We start from the raw sequence: 20,117 nt of genomic DNA on the forward strand, positions 1-20,117 counted from the left end.
TAAATCCTTAAAAATCAAGAAACAGACTCATAGGCGACAGAAAGTATGCACGCTGCCCTCCCCCAGCTGGCAAGATATTTTCGTACTTCAGAAGTAACCTGTCAATCAGCTTGCTTAGTTGACACAACACCTACTCTATAAGGGAATGTATACCTGTGTAGGGAAAATTGGTCAATGTGTTGAAGTTTGGATGAGTCTGGTCTTGTATCACAAGAAAAGAGAAAACGGGATAACTACAAATGTATAGATAATTTCAAGCATGAAGTGTTAAGTGGGGCCAAGGCGGGCCGCATTAACGAATGCTGGGGCTCACGCTCATCCACGAGACTCGAACCTGCGCGCGTCCCACCGTTGACTCACAAAGTACTACATGTGAGGTAAAACTATCGAAATGTAAAAAGAAGAATCATCACCACCCTCCCCGCCTTTTCTACATTTTATTCAAATCGAACACGAGGCACGTATCTAGATATATATTTCGGAGCGGCGTCCTAACGTAATGTCTCAAAATAATAATATTAATAATGTTAAATTAAAATAAGTATAATTATATTAAATTAATTAATATATTTTTATAAGATGAATAGGTAAGAAGGCGGTATAACAACAGTGATACAGTATAACATCACGTATTCATTATCTAGCTTACGTGTAGTTAAGGTCGGCAAAATTTAAAAAAAATAGAAACTGCCCTGGCAAGGAAATTAATGTCAAATAGATAAAGAATATAATATTTATTGAGTATGAAAAAATGATGTTAGAATCAGTTGACGAAAGTAAAATTCCTGGTAATATTTTGCATGTTATTATAAGTAGTAATAATTCTTGCATAAATCTTCTTTGGTACTGTCATTCAAAGTCGTATTACTTTCCAATATTTTTGCGGAAATAAACAATTTGCGATTAAACAACCACCTTATTTTCATTACTTAATTGAAGTTTTATGATCTCATTATTTAATTTTTTTGTACTTGGTAAGTCTTTCGGGGGGACGTTGGGACACCTGGACCCCCCTAAATACGTCCTTCGCGGTAAGATCGAGATAAAGTTACTGTGTCACTGGTTCCAATTCATGGTAAATATGCTCTGCTTCTCTACAATCAAACATACACAAACTCATGGCCTTCCTGCTTTCTTGGTTTCTTGCCTGGGAAGAGGCAATAAATCAAGCTGTGACAGCTACGGGACCTTCTGACGAGGGGACGGAACCCAGCTGTGCAGAGGATTCAAACACCCGCGCGTACTAGCCCTTACCGTCAGCCTGGGGCAATTTTGCAACAGAGGCATCTAGTGGCCAAGTGTCGAACTATGATGAATGAAATTCGGCTGAAGCGGCCGTATCTTTCGCCGTCGATAATACATGACATTTTTAAACAATCATTTTGGGCTGTGCAAGTGATTTTTAAAAGAAAAGCCCTCCCTAGCTTAGTCATAAAAGGATTGAGCATTACGTTAGTATGCATCATAATGGCCATTTTCGTTGGTGCTACCCACAAATCCTATAACCATTCTGTGCTTATTTACGTATTTCCTTATGGGAAATTGAAAAACAATAATGGAATTTGTGCACATTTATCGGACTGAAATTGCATAAATGTGTCATGTACTCAAAGTTTCATAAAGTAAGTTCACATCTACTGCGTGTTTTCCGGCAAATTTTTGTCCTAAAACGTTATATTCAACAAAATGCAAAAAAGCCCATGTTAAATTTAAGCACTTTCCACGGCGACCTTCGCCAAACTCCACCTCCCTCTTAAAAATTGATATCACCTAATCAGTACAAAATATAATTAAGGTAAATGCCCCAATGTTTGACCATGTACCAGTAATTGACACGTCATTCTTAAAAGTCAAGGAAAAGGACAATGTACACACCTAGCACTATGAGAAAACATTTGGCAATGCTGTACAATTCCGGACTTCTGATGTGTGAACAATAGCCGGTTCAACAATGAGAGTGTAGTCTGTTATCTAGATGACATTGCTAGTAGTGCCAAATAAGGTAATACAGCTGACATTTGGACACTAACCATGGCAGACAATACAAATAAGTTTCAACAAGAAAGGATACCGTTACTGTACATCTTAATATATATATATATATATTTTTTAAGTAAATCAAGCTCGAAGTGAATTTTTTCAACAGGCCAATATGGCCAGAATGCCCATTTAAGGATATAATTCTGAATAATTTAAGGAATACATGAAAGAATGTGTTGTCTTGATTACTGGAACATGAGTATGTCAAATACTAGTGTAGTCCATTTGTGGGAGTGTTAAATATTGGTGCATTATCTGCACATTAACAAACAAAAGTTATGACCGCAATTTGCAAATGAAACAAGAATTAATTCTTTGAAATGTTAGAAAAAGTTTGATTTCTATGATAGAATTTCATTTTTAAGTAAGGTTATTTCTATGTTCAACATAAAAAGTAAAGACAGTAATTTTCATCACTAAGCGGTAAAACACTGGTGCATTTACCCTATAATATGTCAAGATGTTGCAAGGCTAGTGTAATTCTGAGAATAAGGTTGACATTTGAATTGTTAATGTTCTTGTTAAAAAAAATGTCATTGTTTTGTACAACTAAGCAATTTACTTTCACTTGAAAAATATTTTATTCTTCAAATTTATTTAATATCACTGTACATTTTCTACAAAACAACATAATTATAACGCAACACAAGGCTGCTGTTGAATTCATGAGGAATATGTCAAGATGTTGCAAGGCTGAGAGTTCCTACAGCTTGACTGCAATAAACTAACATGACCACTTTCCATAGCTAATCTACACAATCACTAATATAAATAAAAACACATACGAAAAAGTCATTTTTCCTCTGGAGCTGAAGTGCTTTTAGATTTTGACAGATAAGCCTCAAGTCGAGCCTGCTTTTCCTTCTTCCTAGCTTCCTTTGCAGCCTTCTTCTGTTCCTTCTCTTTCTGCTCAAGCAGTTCTTTGAAGCGTGGATCACGGATATCTACGTTGAACCCAAAATGACGCCTGACTTCCTCCACCAACTTATCTTTCTTCTCCTGCACACAGAAATATTAGAATAAATGAGCAATCATAAAAAAAAGCAATCATAAACGTAATTACAGAACTACTGCATTTGCAATTATAAATTACCACTAATGTTACTCTACGTTTTACTGTCAGCCTGGTAGTAATGCTTTCAATAGGAATGAGTGAGAACATGTAGAGTGTTCTAGTGGATCAACAGAGATTTCGCAGTGAAGTGACATATGACATTAAATGTACCTTAAAACATAAATGCAATCTTTCACACCACAGTGGGACATGCTGCATATTGCAGTTCTCCTGAAAGGTCCTTTGTTCTTAAATCTCGTCACTTCTATTCATTCCCAACTGGAGGAGGAAAGTGGATAGTCACCCGAAGTATGAAATTTCACAATACAAATGCAACCAATGCAATGACCTGCAAATTTTCATATTGTTTAAACATGCGACACATTTCAAGAGTATGTATCCCCCACTGAACACCCTTTTTTTAAATCCTGAAAATCTACCATCATATTTATTATACGTACAACATGTGCAAATTTTGAAGCAAATTAATTAATAGGTCAATACTAACTCCCATTGCAATTTTCTAATCATACTTTATCAAGACAAAACAAATAACAACACTATGAGCATCAATAGATCCCTTTTGATCCACTGCAGTCTTTTTCTTACACCTTAATTTTCAACTATATTCTCTGAGTATTTTGTGTGTTCTTATTGTCTCGGTGTAGAATACTTATATTAGAAATTACACATTATCAGTGGCATATTCCACATGTTATCACATTTGCAGTCAGTAAACCAATTTCTCTCACAAAAATTTTTCTTTTCCTTTTTAAAATTTGCTCATGATATATATGAAATTGTGCTTTATATATTATGCAAAACTATCAAAAAAGCTTCTGAACCTGAATTTAAGTGAACTTTAAAAAAAATCACAATGGGTCTCCCTTCAGCAGTAAAACTGTTGCAGTAATTGCAACCAACTTGCAATATAGTTTGTTGCTGGCTCGTAGGCAAGGGGATTGAAAGGGAGAGGGTGACAACAGAGAGACAGGGTGATACAGGCTCTACGTTATTGCCACAAAATGTGATACACTCTGCAAAGGGAAATCAGGAAGCCGCAGTTCCAGTTTTGCTCTGTGTTGTCACTGAGGGTTGTGGTTGCAGTGATGCAGTGGGAATTCCCTTTAATGGGAAATTTTAAAAGGTGATTGTGCCCTTTTTGCTTACACGTTTGCTTCAGACTTGCACTGATCCACAACTGAATTCATATAAATTCACTCAGAACAAAATAATGAAATGGTATACAAAAAATCTTTCATGAAGAAACCAAGAGCAGTGGAATTCATCTACAAATAAAACAGACTTCTGGCTCCAATCACAATGTAGGCAGGCTAAAGATTGAAGAGAAACAATAAGTTTTAAAAAATGTGATTAATTGTCATGAGAAATGCCCTATAATAATAGCCATTGAAATGCTTATCTTTTCAGTGTACGATTGTGGGACTTGGGCCTTAGAACTTAGAAGATTGAATGCAATTTTGTACTAGATAAAGACACTTAATCTGACAAGTAGTATGAAACATGACAGATAGAAACAGGCATAGGTGTTTGCAAACAACTTTCACAGAGTGGCCACTCTAGGGCCATCATAAAATTCAAGTATAAATCCCAGATTTCAAGCCTAACTTTTGAAAAATTCAAGGGTACAAGCAGATGTTTTCTGCATTTCAACCTAACGTATTACCGCTTCTCCCCCCACACAAATATATTAACAATATAAAGGGTATCAGTGATTCCAATACGTCCAAAAATTCTAAGTAAATTAATTAAAAATTGCACATATACTTGTATATTTAATTTAAAGTGCGATGTTTACATTTGATATTTTCACACACTCAGACTTGAAACACATCTACAAACACAAGTCACAAATGTTACGGGATATGCTAATCTATGAATAATTGTTGATTGTGTAAGAATTTCGAACTCAAATTTACCTAACCAACTTCAAGATATCTTATCTTGCAATAATCTTCTGCCTGTCAGATAGATTGCTCTGGAAAGAACACTAACAAAGTAAACGGACTGCGAGAATTTGTTTTGACTGATTGAATTTGTGTTTTAAGTCCGCTTTATGCAAAGTATAGGTAATCGGGACTGGACCTACAGTTTAAAGTGGGATCCGAACCACTATGTTCCTCCACCGGGTATCGAACCTGGGACCCTTTGGTTACAAGGCGATGACGTTACCACTACACCATCGGGGAGGCAGAATTGTTTTATTGTACATGTAGTTTTATTTTCCTTCCACAATAAAAATAAAACTTGCCTCTCAGTGCATTTATAAATATGCATAAATTCTATTGGATTTTGTTTAATAAAAGTTGCAATTTTTTTAAACGTCTACAGAAAAAAATTCACATAGAATTCATGCATAATTCCCGGAGCCAATAATTCATGCATAATTCCAGGAATTCAAGGAATTCCCGGTAAGTAGCCACCCTGTTATACTAATGTCTAATAACACTCTTAGACATGGGTTTTGATGTCTTGCAGATGACTGTTGTCTCTGAATAATTTCAGCATACTGATTCCAAAAATGAAATCCATTTTTTCCCATCACATCCTAATTTTTCACAATTCCATAATCAAATTATGGTATTCGCCATTACAGTACATTTATTACATAAAACAACAAAAGAGAAATTTCTGTTGTTTCCTAATCAATAAGTGATTCTGGAAGTATTTTCAATGCTGATCACAGAAATGACATCCATTTTCCCCATCATGTCACGATTTTTCACAATTTCACAATCAAAATTCTCATATTCACCATTACATCACATTTATTACACAGTGCAACAAAATAAATTTATTCAAGGGAAATTTCAGTTGTTTGCCAACCAATATGTGATTCTGGAAGTATTTTGAATGCTGATCAAGCAAATTATATCCATTTTCCCCATAACGCCAGAATTTTTCACAATTTCACAATCAAAATTCTCATCTTCTCCATTCTATTACACCTATTACAGAACGCATCAAAATAAATTTACACATAGGAAAATTTCGGTTGTCTACAAATCAATAGTTGATAATGGAAGTATTTTAAATGCTGATCTCACAAATGGCATCCATTTTTCCCCATCACGTCAGGATTTTTCACAATTTCACAATAAAATGTGTAGTTTCATTATTTCCTCAATAGATGGGTCTGTTTTGATGGTGGTAACATATTAATTTTCTACAATAGAAATCCTGGAAATTTTGAACCATAAATGCATGTAAAATTGTGTGCATTTAATCCACATTCCACCTTCACATGACACATTAGTATGAATTTGAGTTGTTGTTTTAAGTCCACTTTATGCACAGTAAGGCTAATCGGGACTGGACCTACAGTTTAAAGTGGGATCCGAACCACTTCTGCCTCCACCGGGTATCGAACCCGGGACCCCTCGATTACAAGGCAATGACCCTACCACTGCGCCATGGGGGAGGCACACATTAGTATGAAAATTATATTGACTTTAATTACGTAGTTTCATTTTCGAAAGCCACCATGAAAATTTCCCTCACAAAATGTCCAATCCTCAATGTTGATTGAACTTCCGTGACATGGAGAAAAATCCTGACCTAGAGAAAAAGCCTGACATGATGGGTAGAAACTTATGTCATTTCCGTGATCAGCATTCAAAATACTTCCAGAATCACCTATTGGTTTTGAAGCAACTGAAATTACCCTTGTATAAAATTATTTTCTTGTGTTGTGTATTAAATGTGATGTAATGGCAAATATGAGAATTTTGATTGTAAAATTGTGAAAAATTTTGTCGTGATGTGAAAAAATGGATGTCATTTCCAGCATCAGCATTGAAAGTACTTCCAGAATCACTTATTGATTTTGAAACAACCAAAATTTCTCTTTTGCTGCATTATATAATAAATACAATGTTGCAAATATTAGAATTTTGATTGTGAAAAATTCTGACGTGATGGGGACAACCAGATTTTATGAATAAACAACAGCGAAAGTTATGTGGGCGAAGCTTTGGGATTATGTAAAACATCAAAATCTATCAATTTAAAAAAAAAAAACTAACATAATTTTCGAGTAGACACAGTCAGTCAAGGGTTCACTATTGTATGAATGCAGTTTGAAATCAGATAATATGTGCTCCCATATTGTGGTTGGAAATAAAAATGTTATAACCATAACATCCAAGTATTGTCAAAATTGGCCAGCTTTCTTCATTTTGTAGTATAAAAAAGCGAGATGAAAATTATGTTATGGATTTGCAGTGTTCAGGAAGTGTGACAGGAGGAGCATGCTCGAATTCTGCCAGAACAGTGCCACTTTTCTTGATGTTCTGTTATGAAGTGAAAAATCATGGGAAATGACCATTTCACATTTATAGCATTATTTTAAAAATTATTATTACTAAATACATCCAAACTAACAATTTGTATTTGCGCCTGTTGACATGTATATGTTATACACAGTGAAATAGTTTAAACATGTATGGTTTCATGTTGGCTGTGCAAATTATTCCATGCATAATTTGCACCACAGTTTCTAGGGGCAAATGTTTTGAAAAAAAAAATGCACATTATAGATGAGTAAATACGGTAAATGAAGATTTACTCATAAATATCGCCCAATATCTTGGTATATGTAATTTTCTTTAATATATTTTTTTTAAAGAAAGGAATTCTCTATATCATATTGAATAATCTGTTTGGAAGTATGTGTAGATGCAGACCATTATGGACAGTCCCAAAAAGAATGAAACAATTCATCCACAGAATAGTGACTGTCTTAAAAAAACAGGAAATTATGGTTTTTAATTAATACACAACGCAAGCCAGGATTGCAATTTGCAGCTCTTTCAACAATTTTCACCTTCGGTGGCCCAATATGAATGGTATCCTACTCACAATTTCACCACAAATAATTCTGGGTTTGAATCCCAGCCTAGAAATTATACATTTGACTTTATAATCACTGATCCTCATCTTTTCAATTAACCCAACAAAGAGAAAAAAAATGTGATAAAATAAGCCAAGAACGCATATCTGCTTTTCCTACATATTTTAAAATGTTGGTCATATTTGATAATTAAAATACATGCCTGTGCTGCAAGTGTTGCTGCCAACTTTTGTTCATTCTTTCTTCTAACTTCTTTCATCCAGCCATCAAGTTTTGCCATTTTTGTATTAATTTCCATTTCTCTGCAAAAAATTAAACAAACAAAACTTATTTAACATTCGCACATTCAAGTTGAATAGAAGTACAAACATGAAATAGTAATGTTGAATACTAAAACATTTACACTAACATCTGGAAATTTTGTACTAATTATTTTACTGATATTTGGTAAGAAATTCCACAAATGCATTACCGAAAAATATTGCTGCGCCCCCCCCCCCCACACACACACAGTAAACTAAAGTAACTATCGGCACTGATCCTGTTTTAGTGTTGCATAATACAATTAAAATATTTTTAATGATGAACTTGGATTGGATTGATTAGGTGTTTTAAGTACACTTTATGCACAGTAAGGCTAATCGGGACTAGACCTACAGTTTAAAGTGGGATCCGCTATGTGCCTCCACTGGGAATCAAACCTAGGACCCCTTGATTACAAGGTGACAACGCTACCACTGTGCAATCGAGAAGGCCCTAATGATGAACTCTTACACAAAGTAAGTCTTGAAGATTTCCTGGCGATGAATGATGAAAAGATTCTCTCATGCTATCGACAAGGTGAGTTGCTGAAAGCATTCCAAGCTTAGAGACATAATTGTCACTCTCATCTTCCCTTCTACCCTGAAGACGAGAGTGATGTTAGCTCTCGAATGCTTGAAATCCTTTCCACAACTCACCTGGTCGATAGCCCAAGATAATCTTTTCAACTATTACACAAGTTTGTATGGTTGTAGGATCATAGCAGTAGTACATTTTAGAATTTTGCATTCTCTTCAGTTTATTTTGGAGGTTACAGAGGCTTTCCAAATATAGGTTTGCCATATTTCTCCTTTGCCAATACAGGACACACTGAAATATTAATGTAGTTCTGTAAGAATCTAGCAGGTGGCTTTCCCTTGTCAACTGAACTTTCTTCTGAAAGAGAATGTCACTGGACTCTTTATCTCACCCTCTATTTTCTTCATTCTTCTTCCTTCTCTTGTCCTTTCCACTCTTTCTAACACAGTCTTCCATTCTTTGTTTAACTTCAGTCCTCCATTCAAGTTCATTGTGTCTTCTTCACCTTTCTTAACTATTTCCTTGGACTCCTTCCATTTTCTCACTAGTATTCTCTTCTCCCTTCCTGTCTGCTTAGCCTCATCCCACTCTATGTCATGTCCTGTTTCTCTCGTGTGTTTAAATATCGCATTTCTCTCTGTCTTTAAGTCATACATCATCCCTATGTTGTTTCAACCTATCTTTCAGCCTCTTTTTCATTTCTCCTACACTATTTTTCGACAATTCACTCTAACATTAGGAATTTATCAAAAAATTAATCAGAAGGGTACGCGCGTCTGTGACATGAATCCATTATGGAAGCCCTGAAAAACTAATGACATTACATAGGTAAGGAATTTTAATATTACAAAAATGTAAGTTTCGTAGCATGTAGATCTCTAAAAATTTCCTTCCACACTACTTAAAAACACCCTTTCTTAGAATAAACTTCATTTTGGACAAAAAAATTTGAAATGTGCTAGAAATCGAGGGTGGAGGATTTCACGATGCAGCCGATTTCACACCAAAGTGACAGCGACGAGCTGCAAGCAACACGTGTTGTTTGGAAGTAATTATTTGAACCAAAGCGACATGACAAGCTGCATGTGTTGCTTGGACTGGGCCATTTTCCCAGTACCTCTGTATATTGTTCAAGTATGCACAGTGAAGACTTCACCCCCATCAAGCTATATTGAAACTCTAAAAGAGCCTAAATGGAGGCCTTACAACCTCTAATTTGTAGATATATTAAAGTATCGATGTATACAATGTTTTAAGATTTAAGCTACGACCCAGAACTGGGCCCTTGTATCAACTGTACTGAACTGCAAAAGCACGGAGCATACAGAGAGCTTGTTGGGAAGAATTTCTGTCCCCAGTCAGGCAGAGCATAGGCTGGCTTGGTTGCCACTGTGTCTGACTCATATGTTATCCCTGGTCTGAAGAGAAAAAAATCGACTTCTGTGTTGTTTCAACAATGCTTCACGAGAGGTATAACAAAACTGGTTTCAGTTGAAGTGTGTAAACTAACTATTAAGTTCACAAATGATATGATTTAATGTTGGATGTTACTTCAACTAGAAGTAGTGAAGTTAAAGATAAAAAAGAAATGACTGGCAACCCTAGATCAGGCTGCTTCTACCACCTTCCTGGCAAGGACCTTCCAGTGGCCCGCAATGTTAAGAGCATACGAGTTAATACTTTACATAGTGATTTACAGAATTTTTTTGACCTTTTCCTTTCACTACGTTGCTTGATATGCTTTTCAAAATGTGCGCAAATATCATGATAATGAGTCATATTTTCGAATACATTTGCAAAAGATTCCGTCGTATGCATTTCCTACAAATTATTTTTTGTAGTGAAATACAAAAAATAATAACAAAAATATGACATTCAGTGGACTAAAATGTACAACTTATTGCAAAGTATGATTGAATTCAATGGTGCAACCAATGTGGAGTCAGGGCGCATTGCCCCCCCGACCTTAGATGGAAATAAATTACAGGGGAAACAGGCAAAGGGGGGGGGGGGGGCAAACATTGATGTAAGAAGTAGGACTAAATCTAAGAGTAGCCTGAAGAAAGAGGATATTCAAGATAGTTTTAGAAAAAACAGACGCCGAATATAGACTGCCATTTTGAAGTCATACGACTGTCTCTTTCATAGGACTATATGCTACATGATTTGCACCAGTCACTGAAGGAAGACAAACTTATGAAGGAATCTTTCTTTTCATTGTTTAATTATATACGATAGGTACTATTTCATATATAATTTCTACTTGTGTGGTAGTACAGTCACTGACACTTCTGGGTTGTAATGGTCTAATTTACTTTCAATGGAATCTCTACAATGCAGAAGTGTTCGAGATTGTACATGATTGCACTTACATGCAAAAACTTCGTATTTGCGTATTTTGTTTTCTGGTAGGCAATTCTTTATTTTTCATTACATTTCTTTGCCTTTAAATAGAATTTTGTATGCATGCGTACTGATTTTTATCCACCACACTTGTTCCCCCAAGGTCATCTGCAAGGGGGGAGTGGCAAATAAGGGTAATTTCCACCCATCAAATTCAAAATTTACACTAATAAGTCAGTCTAAATTATCAAGTTTTACCTAAAATTTGGTATTTTTTTTTTTTTTTTGCTTGCCACGCTTGCAGCTTCCATGTTTTTATGAGTCACTAGCATTGGTACAATCTTAAAAATTAATAATATTTTGGAAGTATTTATGACCTGTTAAATTGATATTGTTTTCGGTTGCAAAAAAATATATAGAAACCATTTTGTAGCTCATTTTGATCACAGCAGAATTTATATAGGTACATGTTGCAATGAAAATATTGATTGTTATTAAATTTACAATCTTGACCATTTTCAAAAATTAGTCTTCAAAATTTCCATACTTGCTTCGCTTCCAAATTCGTGGATATTTTTGTGAACTAGTTTACCATAATAATGAGGATAAAAACACTAATAACAATGTTAATAATAATACTAATTGCAATGTAAATAATAAAAATCTGATAAACGAACTGTAAATCAAGATATGGACAGTATCTTGGATTCCTGACGCCATGTACCTTCTCTTGACACATTGTCCAGCAAAACGCCTAGTATTATACCTATGATTGCATGCCTCCAAATGAAGGCATCCTCCATACACATATCATCTCTCCATTCAAAAACCCTGCAAACTTCTGAAGGAGATAAGGAGACATGGTCGATGCTCTTTGTTAATGTATTCAGAGGCAGCCATCTTTGATGTATAATGTCACACAGGCCATGCGCCACAATAGTAGGCATCAACAAAGTATTACAGGCAGTAATTTTTTGCCCTTTATATGCTGGAATGTCAAGTAAAGTGTAAAATATTGCTTAGAATCCTTGCAGAAAAGGATACGGAATTCTTTCACTGGATATATCTCCATGACAGTGCAAGATATGAAAACTACTAAGAATATTTTTGTTCTGTTTTCAATTCTTAACAAAATATGTTTCTATGCAAAATTGTCAAAAACCAATTTTAAAGGAGTTATGATAGATTTAATTTGTTGGTGCATGGTGAAGCAGCAGCCATCTTGAATTTATGGGCCGTTTAGAAAACTTAGGCTCGGTATCCTAGATGTCTACCCAAGATTTTTTCCTTTCTTTAGGCAGGCCCTAACAGTATCAAAAGAGAAAACTCGTTCACCTCAAAATTTCTGCGGGTCTTATGACCAGGAGCTGGCAATATGAAATAATTGCTTAGAATCCTTGCAGAAAAGGGTACGGAATTCTTTGACTGGCTATATCTCTATAACAGTGCAAGATATGAAAATAACTAAGAATATTTTTTGTTCAGTCTTCAATTCTGAACAAAATATGTACCTATGCAAAATTGTCAAAAAAACAATTTTAAAGGCGTTATGATCAATTTCTTTTGTTGATGCATGAAGTGGTGGCCATCTTGAATTTATGAGCCCCTAGAAAACTTGGGTCCGGTATGCCAAATGTCTACCCAAGGTTTTTTTCCTTTCTTTAGGCATGCCCTAACAGGATCAAAAGAGAAAACTTGTCCACTTCAAAATTTGTGTGGGTCTTATGGCCAGGGACCGGATTAATATGTTGTCCTTGTTAGTATTTTCTTCATCCATTGTTCTTGCAATTTATTGCAGAACACCAAGTCGACCCTTTTCAAGGCATTGTGCAGCATCAAACAACACTTTTACCACAGTAACTTTCAACAGCTTCCTTGCCGAAGATTTGGCACAACCGGTTTCTGCTACGTGCACTCTCTCTCAAAATCCAGCCACCAATAAGGTGCAAGGGACACAAACATCAAAGGAACCGACACTTCATTATATCTCTCTCCTTCTCTCTGGCGAAAGGTTCTGTTGAAAGTGATTGACAAATAACATAATCCGAATTTCATATTTGAGTTGTGAGTTTTTGTTTTTTAAGTTCATTTTATGCACAAATAGACTAATCAGTGCTGGACCTGCAGTTTAAAGTAGAATGCACACCACTATATACTTCCAACAGGTATCGAATCCAGGATCGCTTAATTACAAGGAGATGATGTTACCACTTTGTCATCCGTATTTTTATAATTGTCAACAATGCTACATGTAATCAAACTCTTTGAGTATGCCTGAATTTATTTATCAATATTTAATTTCATGGGTACATGTTAATTCATGTATAAAATTCTAAATACTGGAAAGGTATTTACGAAGAAAATTCTTGGAATCAAGTCATTGATTTTTTTAAAAAAAGTACCAGGACATGATTTCACAAAGGTTGAGAACCATTTCTCCATAGTTTTTGGGTCTTCGTTTTATCCAGGATGGAAAGTCTAGCATATAGAGTTTGAGGTCAGTGCATATTATTTCACAATGTAATTTACATGTAACATTGTCTCATGTTACATTTTTTTTTGTCGCATGTGACATCAGTGTGACATCTACCTTAATGCCACAGGAGGCTCGAAGGGGTTTCGTGTTTGAGATCAGCAGTAGTGCAGTCAGTAGTAGAAATCATTTAGGAATTTTATTTTAATGCTAAGAGGTGCAAAAGGCACAGAACATAAAATAATGCTTGAAATGTACTGAAAACAATGTTGTGTACCACAACTTTCTATCATTTTTCTTAGCTGTGTGATCATAATTATCACAACTGTTTGCAAAGGCCAAAAATACCCAAAGTCATAAAAAAAAATTCCCACCAATTTTATACAAAGTCAAGTCTTATAAAAATAATGCATGCTTTGAACTACCCTTGCATATGTGTTAGAACAGCAAATGTATTGAACATTTTAAAACCGGTCAAGCAACCAGTGCTGGAACATTCGGTATGGATTGACCCATACGCATTCTGGACAAAAACTCTGGACGTAGTGCAATTTCTGTGAACTAAAAGTGGATGATCATCATAGTAATGCTTCTTATTCAACATTTCTAACAATTATCTGTACTCATTTGTGAGTGTTTTAGGACCATTTGTCAAAAATATTGCTGTATGCGAGTGGAAAATTGGTTCGTGCACACTATACTGAAACCTGTGATATTTTTACTATGAAAAATATTGCCTTTCTGATTTATTAATATTATGTTTGACATGAATTAGTTATGCCATGTAACAATTTTCATTGTGGTAAAACCTGGGACTCCCTATCGAACAATTACCTGAAATAAAAACTAAATATGCTGACCAAGGCAGAAATTTATTTTATTATAAAACATAACTAAACGTAACGTTTCAACCTTCTAGCAAGGTCTTCTTCAGGCTCTGTACCAAGTACAAATGTAACCAGGTACACAACAGGACGTGTATGTATATGTATGTATGTGCGCGCGCACACGCACACACACACACACACACACACACACACACACAAAAATACTCCTCTCCAGACTATTAGAAAGTAGTTCTGGAACAATCTAGCAGGTGACTTTCCCTTGCAAACTGAACTTTCACCTGAAAGAGAATGCCGCTGGACTCTTTATCTCACCCTCTATTTCCTTCGTTCTTCTTCCTTCTTCTCTTCCTCTCTTGTCCTTTCCACTCTTTCTAACTAACACAGTCTTCCATTCTTTGTTTAACTTCAGTCCTCCATTCCAGTTCATTGTGTCTTCTTCACCTTTCTTCTCTATTTCCTTGGACTCCTTCCATTTTCTCACTAGTATTCTCTTCTCCCTTCCTATCTGCTTAGCCTCATCCCACTCTATGTCATGTCCTGTTTCTCTCATGTGTTTAAATATCGCATTTCTCTCTCTTAAGTCGTACATCATCCCTATGTTGTTTCAACCTGTCTTTCAGCCTCTTTTTCATTTCTCCTATGTACACACACTGACATTCTTTACATTTCACGCCCGACCCTGTGGCCGAGTGGTTAGCACATCACGCTGCGACGCCAAGGGTCCCGGGTTCGAATCCCGGTCGGGCTTGGTTGTTTGTGAATGTCCATTCATCAATTTCATCATTTCATCACTCATCCCCATCTTCGCAAATTAGCCAAGAGGCACAAAACGCGAAGTAAAATAAACTAAATCAAATCAAATCAAAATTTACATTTCACTTCCTCTTCTCTGTTTTCCTTTTCCTTGTTTGCATTCTTCTTCAACATACACAGACGCGCGTACCCTTCTGATGTTTAATTTTTTGATAACTTCCTAATGTTTGAGTGAATTCTCGAAACATAGTGTTGGGCAGGTTCTAACATGCCTTTAAAAGGACTCTACAGAAAAAGGCGGGGCCACGGTAGCAGTAGGTCAATTACCCCAGGGGCAGAGCCCGGACACGGGGGGCAATTTTTATGATTTTTTTTTGTTTAGCCTTGAAAAACCGACTGTTATATATCCATCGGTACGGTGGCTGCTAGGAAACTGACATGGCCACATGGAGACTTCCACCTCGCAACTTTAAATGGCTGTATCTCCACTTTAAATGGCTGTACACTCATAAATATTTGTTTCCGCGCTCGAGAATTTTGTTTTTCACAATTTGCAACACACAATCTTCCTAAAAAAAAAAAATCCTTAGCGAAATCGAGGGTGGAGGATTTCACGATGGACCTGTGAAATCTCCCTAAAATATAAAATAGAGGTGCATAACGGTAATAGTATGTGGAATCTATCATGCATGCGAAACAGGAAGTTTTGCACAATGGGTAACAGTTCCGTATAGTGGAGATGGATTTTTTACTTTTTACAGAAGAAAGTACTTACAGAAATCATTTTCTGTAGCGTTGTTGAGGTTCGAGAATGTAGTGTTTATCCTTTTCAATGCCAATTCATGTTTTCTTCTGGGAAAATACCTCTCCAACACGGAGTTGCTGTTGCTGCCATTTGCTTTCTGCACGTGAACACGACATTCAGTGTTTTAGATGACGTAACCCCCATCCTCTTCTACACTCCACTTATATAACTGTAGCACATTAACAACACTTATATAACTGTAGCACATTAACAATCTTTTCATTTCTTGCCGCCATTCTTCCACGACCAATGGTATGAACCAAAGAGAATCACTCTGAACAGCGTCGCAACACTCTAGACAGTGGAACGTACGTTGATCGTCATTTCTTCACATCATCAAACATGGTTGCTATGTTTGTTAATGGGGAATCATCGCGATAATTAACAACGTTATTTTACAAGTTCTACAACTCAATGTGCAATTTAAACACGCTACCCCCCAAATATTATGTGCATATACGTAAGTACGACTGCATATTTAGTGAGTATAACAACTAGTAAAGTAATTACAGAATATCTCTATATTGTAAATTGTTACCAATTTTAGTAACAGTTTACGATTCTTCAGACACCTATAACTTCTTAGTTTCGTCAATCTTTTACATTCGTACTTACCTATCTGCTTCGCGGAACATTCCGTGAATTGTTTTTGGGTCTATCCATCCTGGAATCAGTGGGAAATTTAAACTAAAAAATTATTTTCGTTTGAAATTTTTGAGTCCAAATTTCCCACCGATTCCGGGCTCTGCCCCTGGGGTAATTGACCTACCAACCCCAACCACTAACGCGGGCCTACCTCCGCGTGGCTCCCCGGCTTTCTCTATAGACTCTCTGTTAAAGGCATGTTAGAAATTGGCCGGAGTCACCTGTCCAAAATGAGCCCCAAACTTTTAAATTTGAAGAAATCCCTTTCCAGGATACGGGAAACTTACCTCAATTTCACACAAAACACCTTCCCGATGTTAGACAACACTACAGGAACTTATTACGGTGAATAGTTTCTTCTGTAGAAATGAAGAAATCTGTCCGAAGGTAACATTATAGTATAGGGGTGACGGATTTCTTCAAATGTACAGGAGAAAGTACTTACGGAAATCATCTTCTGTAGCGTTGTGGAAGTTCGTGAATGTAGTTTTGATCCATTTTAATGCGAATACATGTTGTTTTCTACAAATTTCTCTGTCCGACATGCTGTTTCGGCTGCTGCCATTTGCTTTCTGCACGAGAGCACAATGTTCCCCGTAGTCAGTGTTTCAAACTCGCCGTGTTTTCACTAGAACATGACGTGTCGAGTACTTTTAACTTTTTATATATTTTTTTTAAATATGCTTGCCTAACCTAACTTAACCTAACCTTACGGAAAATGTTTTTTGGGGCTAACGTGAATGGTTTTTGAGGCTAACATCAATGGTTTGTGGGGCTAACGTCAATGGTTTGTGAGGCTAACATCAATGGTTAGCATAATTTCAAATCCGGGCACGAAAGTAGGTATTTTCTGGTGAACGAGGTTGCAACACTGCATAAATCGACAAAACACTCGCACAATGCTCCCTGACCCAGTACACTATCGCCTGCCATAATGTGTTACAGAATCGAAATAACAAGTAACAGCAAGTACTCGTAAATGTAAGAAATAGATATTATCTTAGTAAGAAATGCATTATTTCACCTTAGGTAATGTTCCGCATTCTAAAATAGTACGTTAGCAATGTAAAAAAGTCCGAAATAGAAATATATGATTTATAGGTGTCACCCCCCATACTATAATAGTACCATACCCAATGTACTTCCAACATCTTATTTTTGCCCATAAATTGGTCTTTTTCGAAATGAACTGGGACGATTAATTTCAGGAAGGTTACATTTGACCTCTACACTTATTCCCACTAATCTACGATGCTTACTGTTTCTTCTACGACTGCCTTGTCCATGGGAAGGGCGAATGCTTACATAACTTTAAAAAAATGTCAAACATAAATAACTTTCTTTCGAAATCCAAACTGTGCTCATTACTTTAAGAAAGGTTCAAATTTCGCGTGACAATGATTGTTAAGATTCTACGATATTTAGTCTTTCTGCTAAGAGAATTTGAAAAAAAATCATAAAACAATCGGAACTGTTACCGCTCAAGCCTTCATTACCAGTATCAAAAATACCCCATTCATACTATACCTGGCAAGTAACGCTTTTTCCTCCTCAAGTCGTTTATTTTTTACATTCTCCATCATTTCCTGTAATGTTTCAGGATGTGCAACCCGTTCATACTCCAGAAAGTTCTTCAAATCTTCCTTCGTTGGCCACATCAGTCCAGGATTAACACCACTTTCACTTCCATACCGTCCGTACATCCTTTGTTTATATCTTACAGTTTCGTGAAACCATGCTTGTGGATCGCTGTATGGAACTCTATCATGTACAACATTCCTATGGCTCGGCGAAAGGCGAGACTTATTTCTTTTCTGTTCTAGAATTGCTTCACTATTATCATTAGGTTCTGGCATATCCCCAACCACCTCATTTACTTCTTCACTGGATTCTGATTCTGGTTTCGAACTCACCCTTCGAACACTAAGTGAAGACACATGTAATCTGCCTTCTAAACATCTCACAACTTTAAACATGGTAAAAGTGGAAATAAAACACTGACAACGTAATGGATTGCTGAAAATTATACCACTAAAATTTACATTCCACCATGGTTCAGGCAAATTTGCCTCATTTCGCTCTTCGCTATTCATCTATCAAAGAGACGGGTCTCCGTTATTGCACAACGCTAGGACAACCTTGCGTTCTGACGTCACCGGAAAACTTTATTGTTAGGCTATATGCATAAAGTTGCTAGGTTTAGTTTTCCTAGTATAAATAATACATTTACAGTTCATTTATGCTAAGAGAACTAAATTTAACAGACAACCTAACAACGTAGGCACTGCTCGTCTCGTCTGACGTCAGAAAGCAAGGCTGTTCCAGCGTTGTGCGATAAGGGAGGCCCTCAACAAAACACATCAGTACTGGGTCTTCCTCTCCGCACAACAGTCTTACTACCTTGTGTTCTGACGTCAGACGAGAAATACCTACGAGGTTAGGTTAGGTTAGGTTAGGTTATTATTATTTAGGCTAAGAAAACTAAACGTACCTAGCCTAAACTGACAACGTAGGCATCTAGCCTAAAATTAAAAACCTTTTTTTCCCGCGACTTCAGAACACAATGTTGCTGAAGTCTTGTGCGATAAGTGAGACCAATCTATACCAGCGTTGCCAGCGACAGACGCACGAACTTCGTTCGTCGTCTTCTTCTTCTTCTTCCTGCCCCTCACCGCTGGGGATTTGGCAGTCCTGGTCAGTGATGTGCGTCTAAAGTAAGAATCACGAACCTTCCGACCATAGGCTTCCGACCCTCTGTAAACAACCGTATCACTTCCAGTAACGTATCACTCCGCGCCAGCTGTTCGTGAATGGTGCGGCCATCATATGCTGCTCACTCGCAACCTTTAATTTTACGTAACATGGAAAAACGTATTCTTATTTTAACTGATAATCTACACATTGAAGTATAATAAATTTTCTACAAGTGATTAAATACGTGTTCTTGTTCAAGAATGAACATATTTTTCTACGCCAAAAGTCCCATTTATCTGACACTGGGTTAACAGATCCCCCTTCCCCCCCTCCTCTCTCAGTAGGACTACGCCAAAGTTAGACAAGAGAGAGAGAGATTCGTTTCAGTAAATTCAAGCCTTTATTGCCCAACATTGTTGACATGTAGAGTATTGTTTTCTCCTTTGTGCAACAAATATACCGCCAGTTTTAGCAGAAGCTAAACAATGATAAGCCGGGGAATAAAAAGAGATTGTTTATCTTTCTCTCGGTTTCTCGTGCACAAGAAGGCGATAATAAGCGCATTATTTACGCACGTCTCATGCAAGTAATGTATTTTCTTACCTTGATTCAGCAGTTTCTTTTTGAACTTGAGGCATTTTCGGCGTTAGACATCATCCTGTCAGAGTACGGTCTGTCAAATTTGCTTCCCAAAAAGGAACTCAACGTGGCACAAGAGGCGATTTAACGCCGACTGCTAAAATTGGGAA

General features: G+C 36.5%; 1 protein-coding gene across 1 annotated transcript; it reads right to left on the reverse strand.

Annotated features, from left to right (window-relative positions):
• Positions 1-2,624: 2,624 nt before the first annotated feature.
• LOC145984431 (large ribosomal subunit protein mL64-like) lies at positions 2,625-18,777 on the reverse strand. Its single transcript, XM_083118094.1, has 3 exons — positions 18,202-18,777; positions 8,170-8,269; positions 2,625-3,039 (listed from the first exon to the last, which is right to left on the reverse strand). The coding sequence occupies exons 1-3, from the start codon at positions 18,765-18,767 to the stop codon at positions 2,833-2,835; spliced, it is 873 nt and encodes a 290-aa protein (XP_082974220.1). The 5' UTR covers positions 18,768-18,777; the 3' UTR covers positions 2,625-2,832.
• Between the last annotated feature and the right edge of the window lie 1,340 nt (positions 18,778-20,117).

Source organism: Lepisma saccharinum, chromosome 2, assembly GCF_977018435.1.
Source record: "Lepisma saccharinum chromosome 2, izLepSacc3.1, whole genome shotgun sequence".
Taxonomy (NCBI): Eukaryota; Metazoa; Arthropoda; class Insecta; order Zygentoma; family Lepismatidae; genus Lepisma; species Lepisma saccharinum.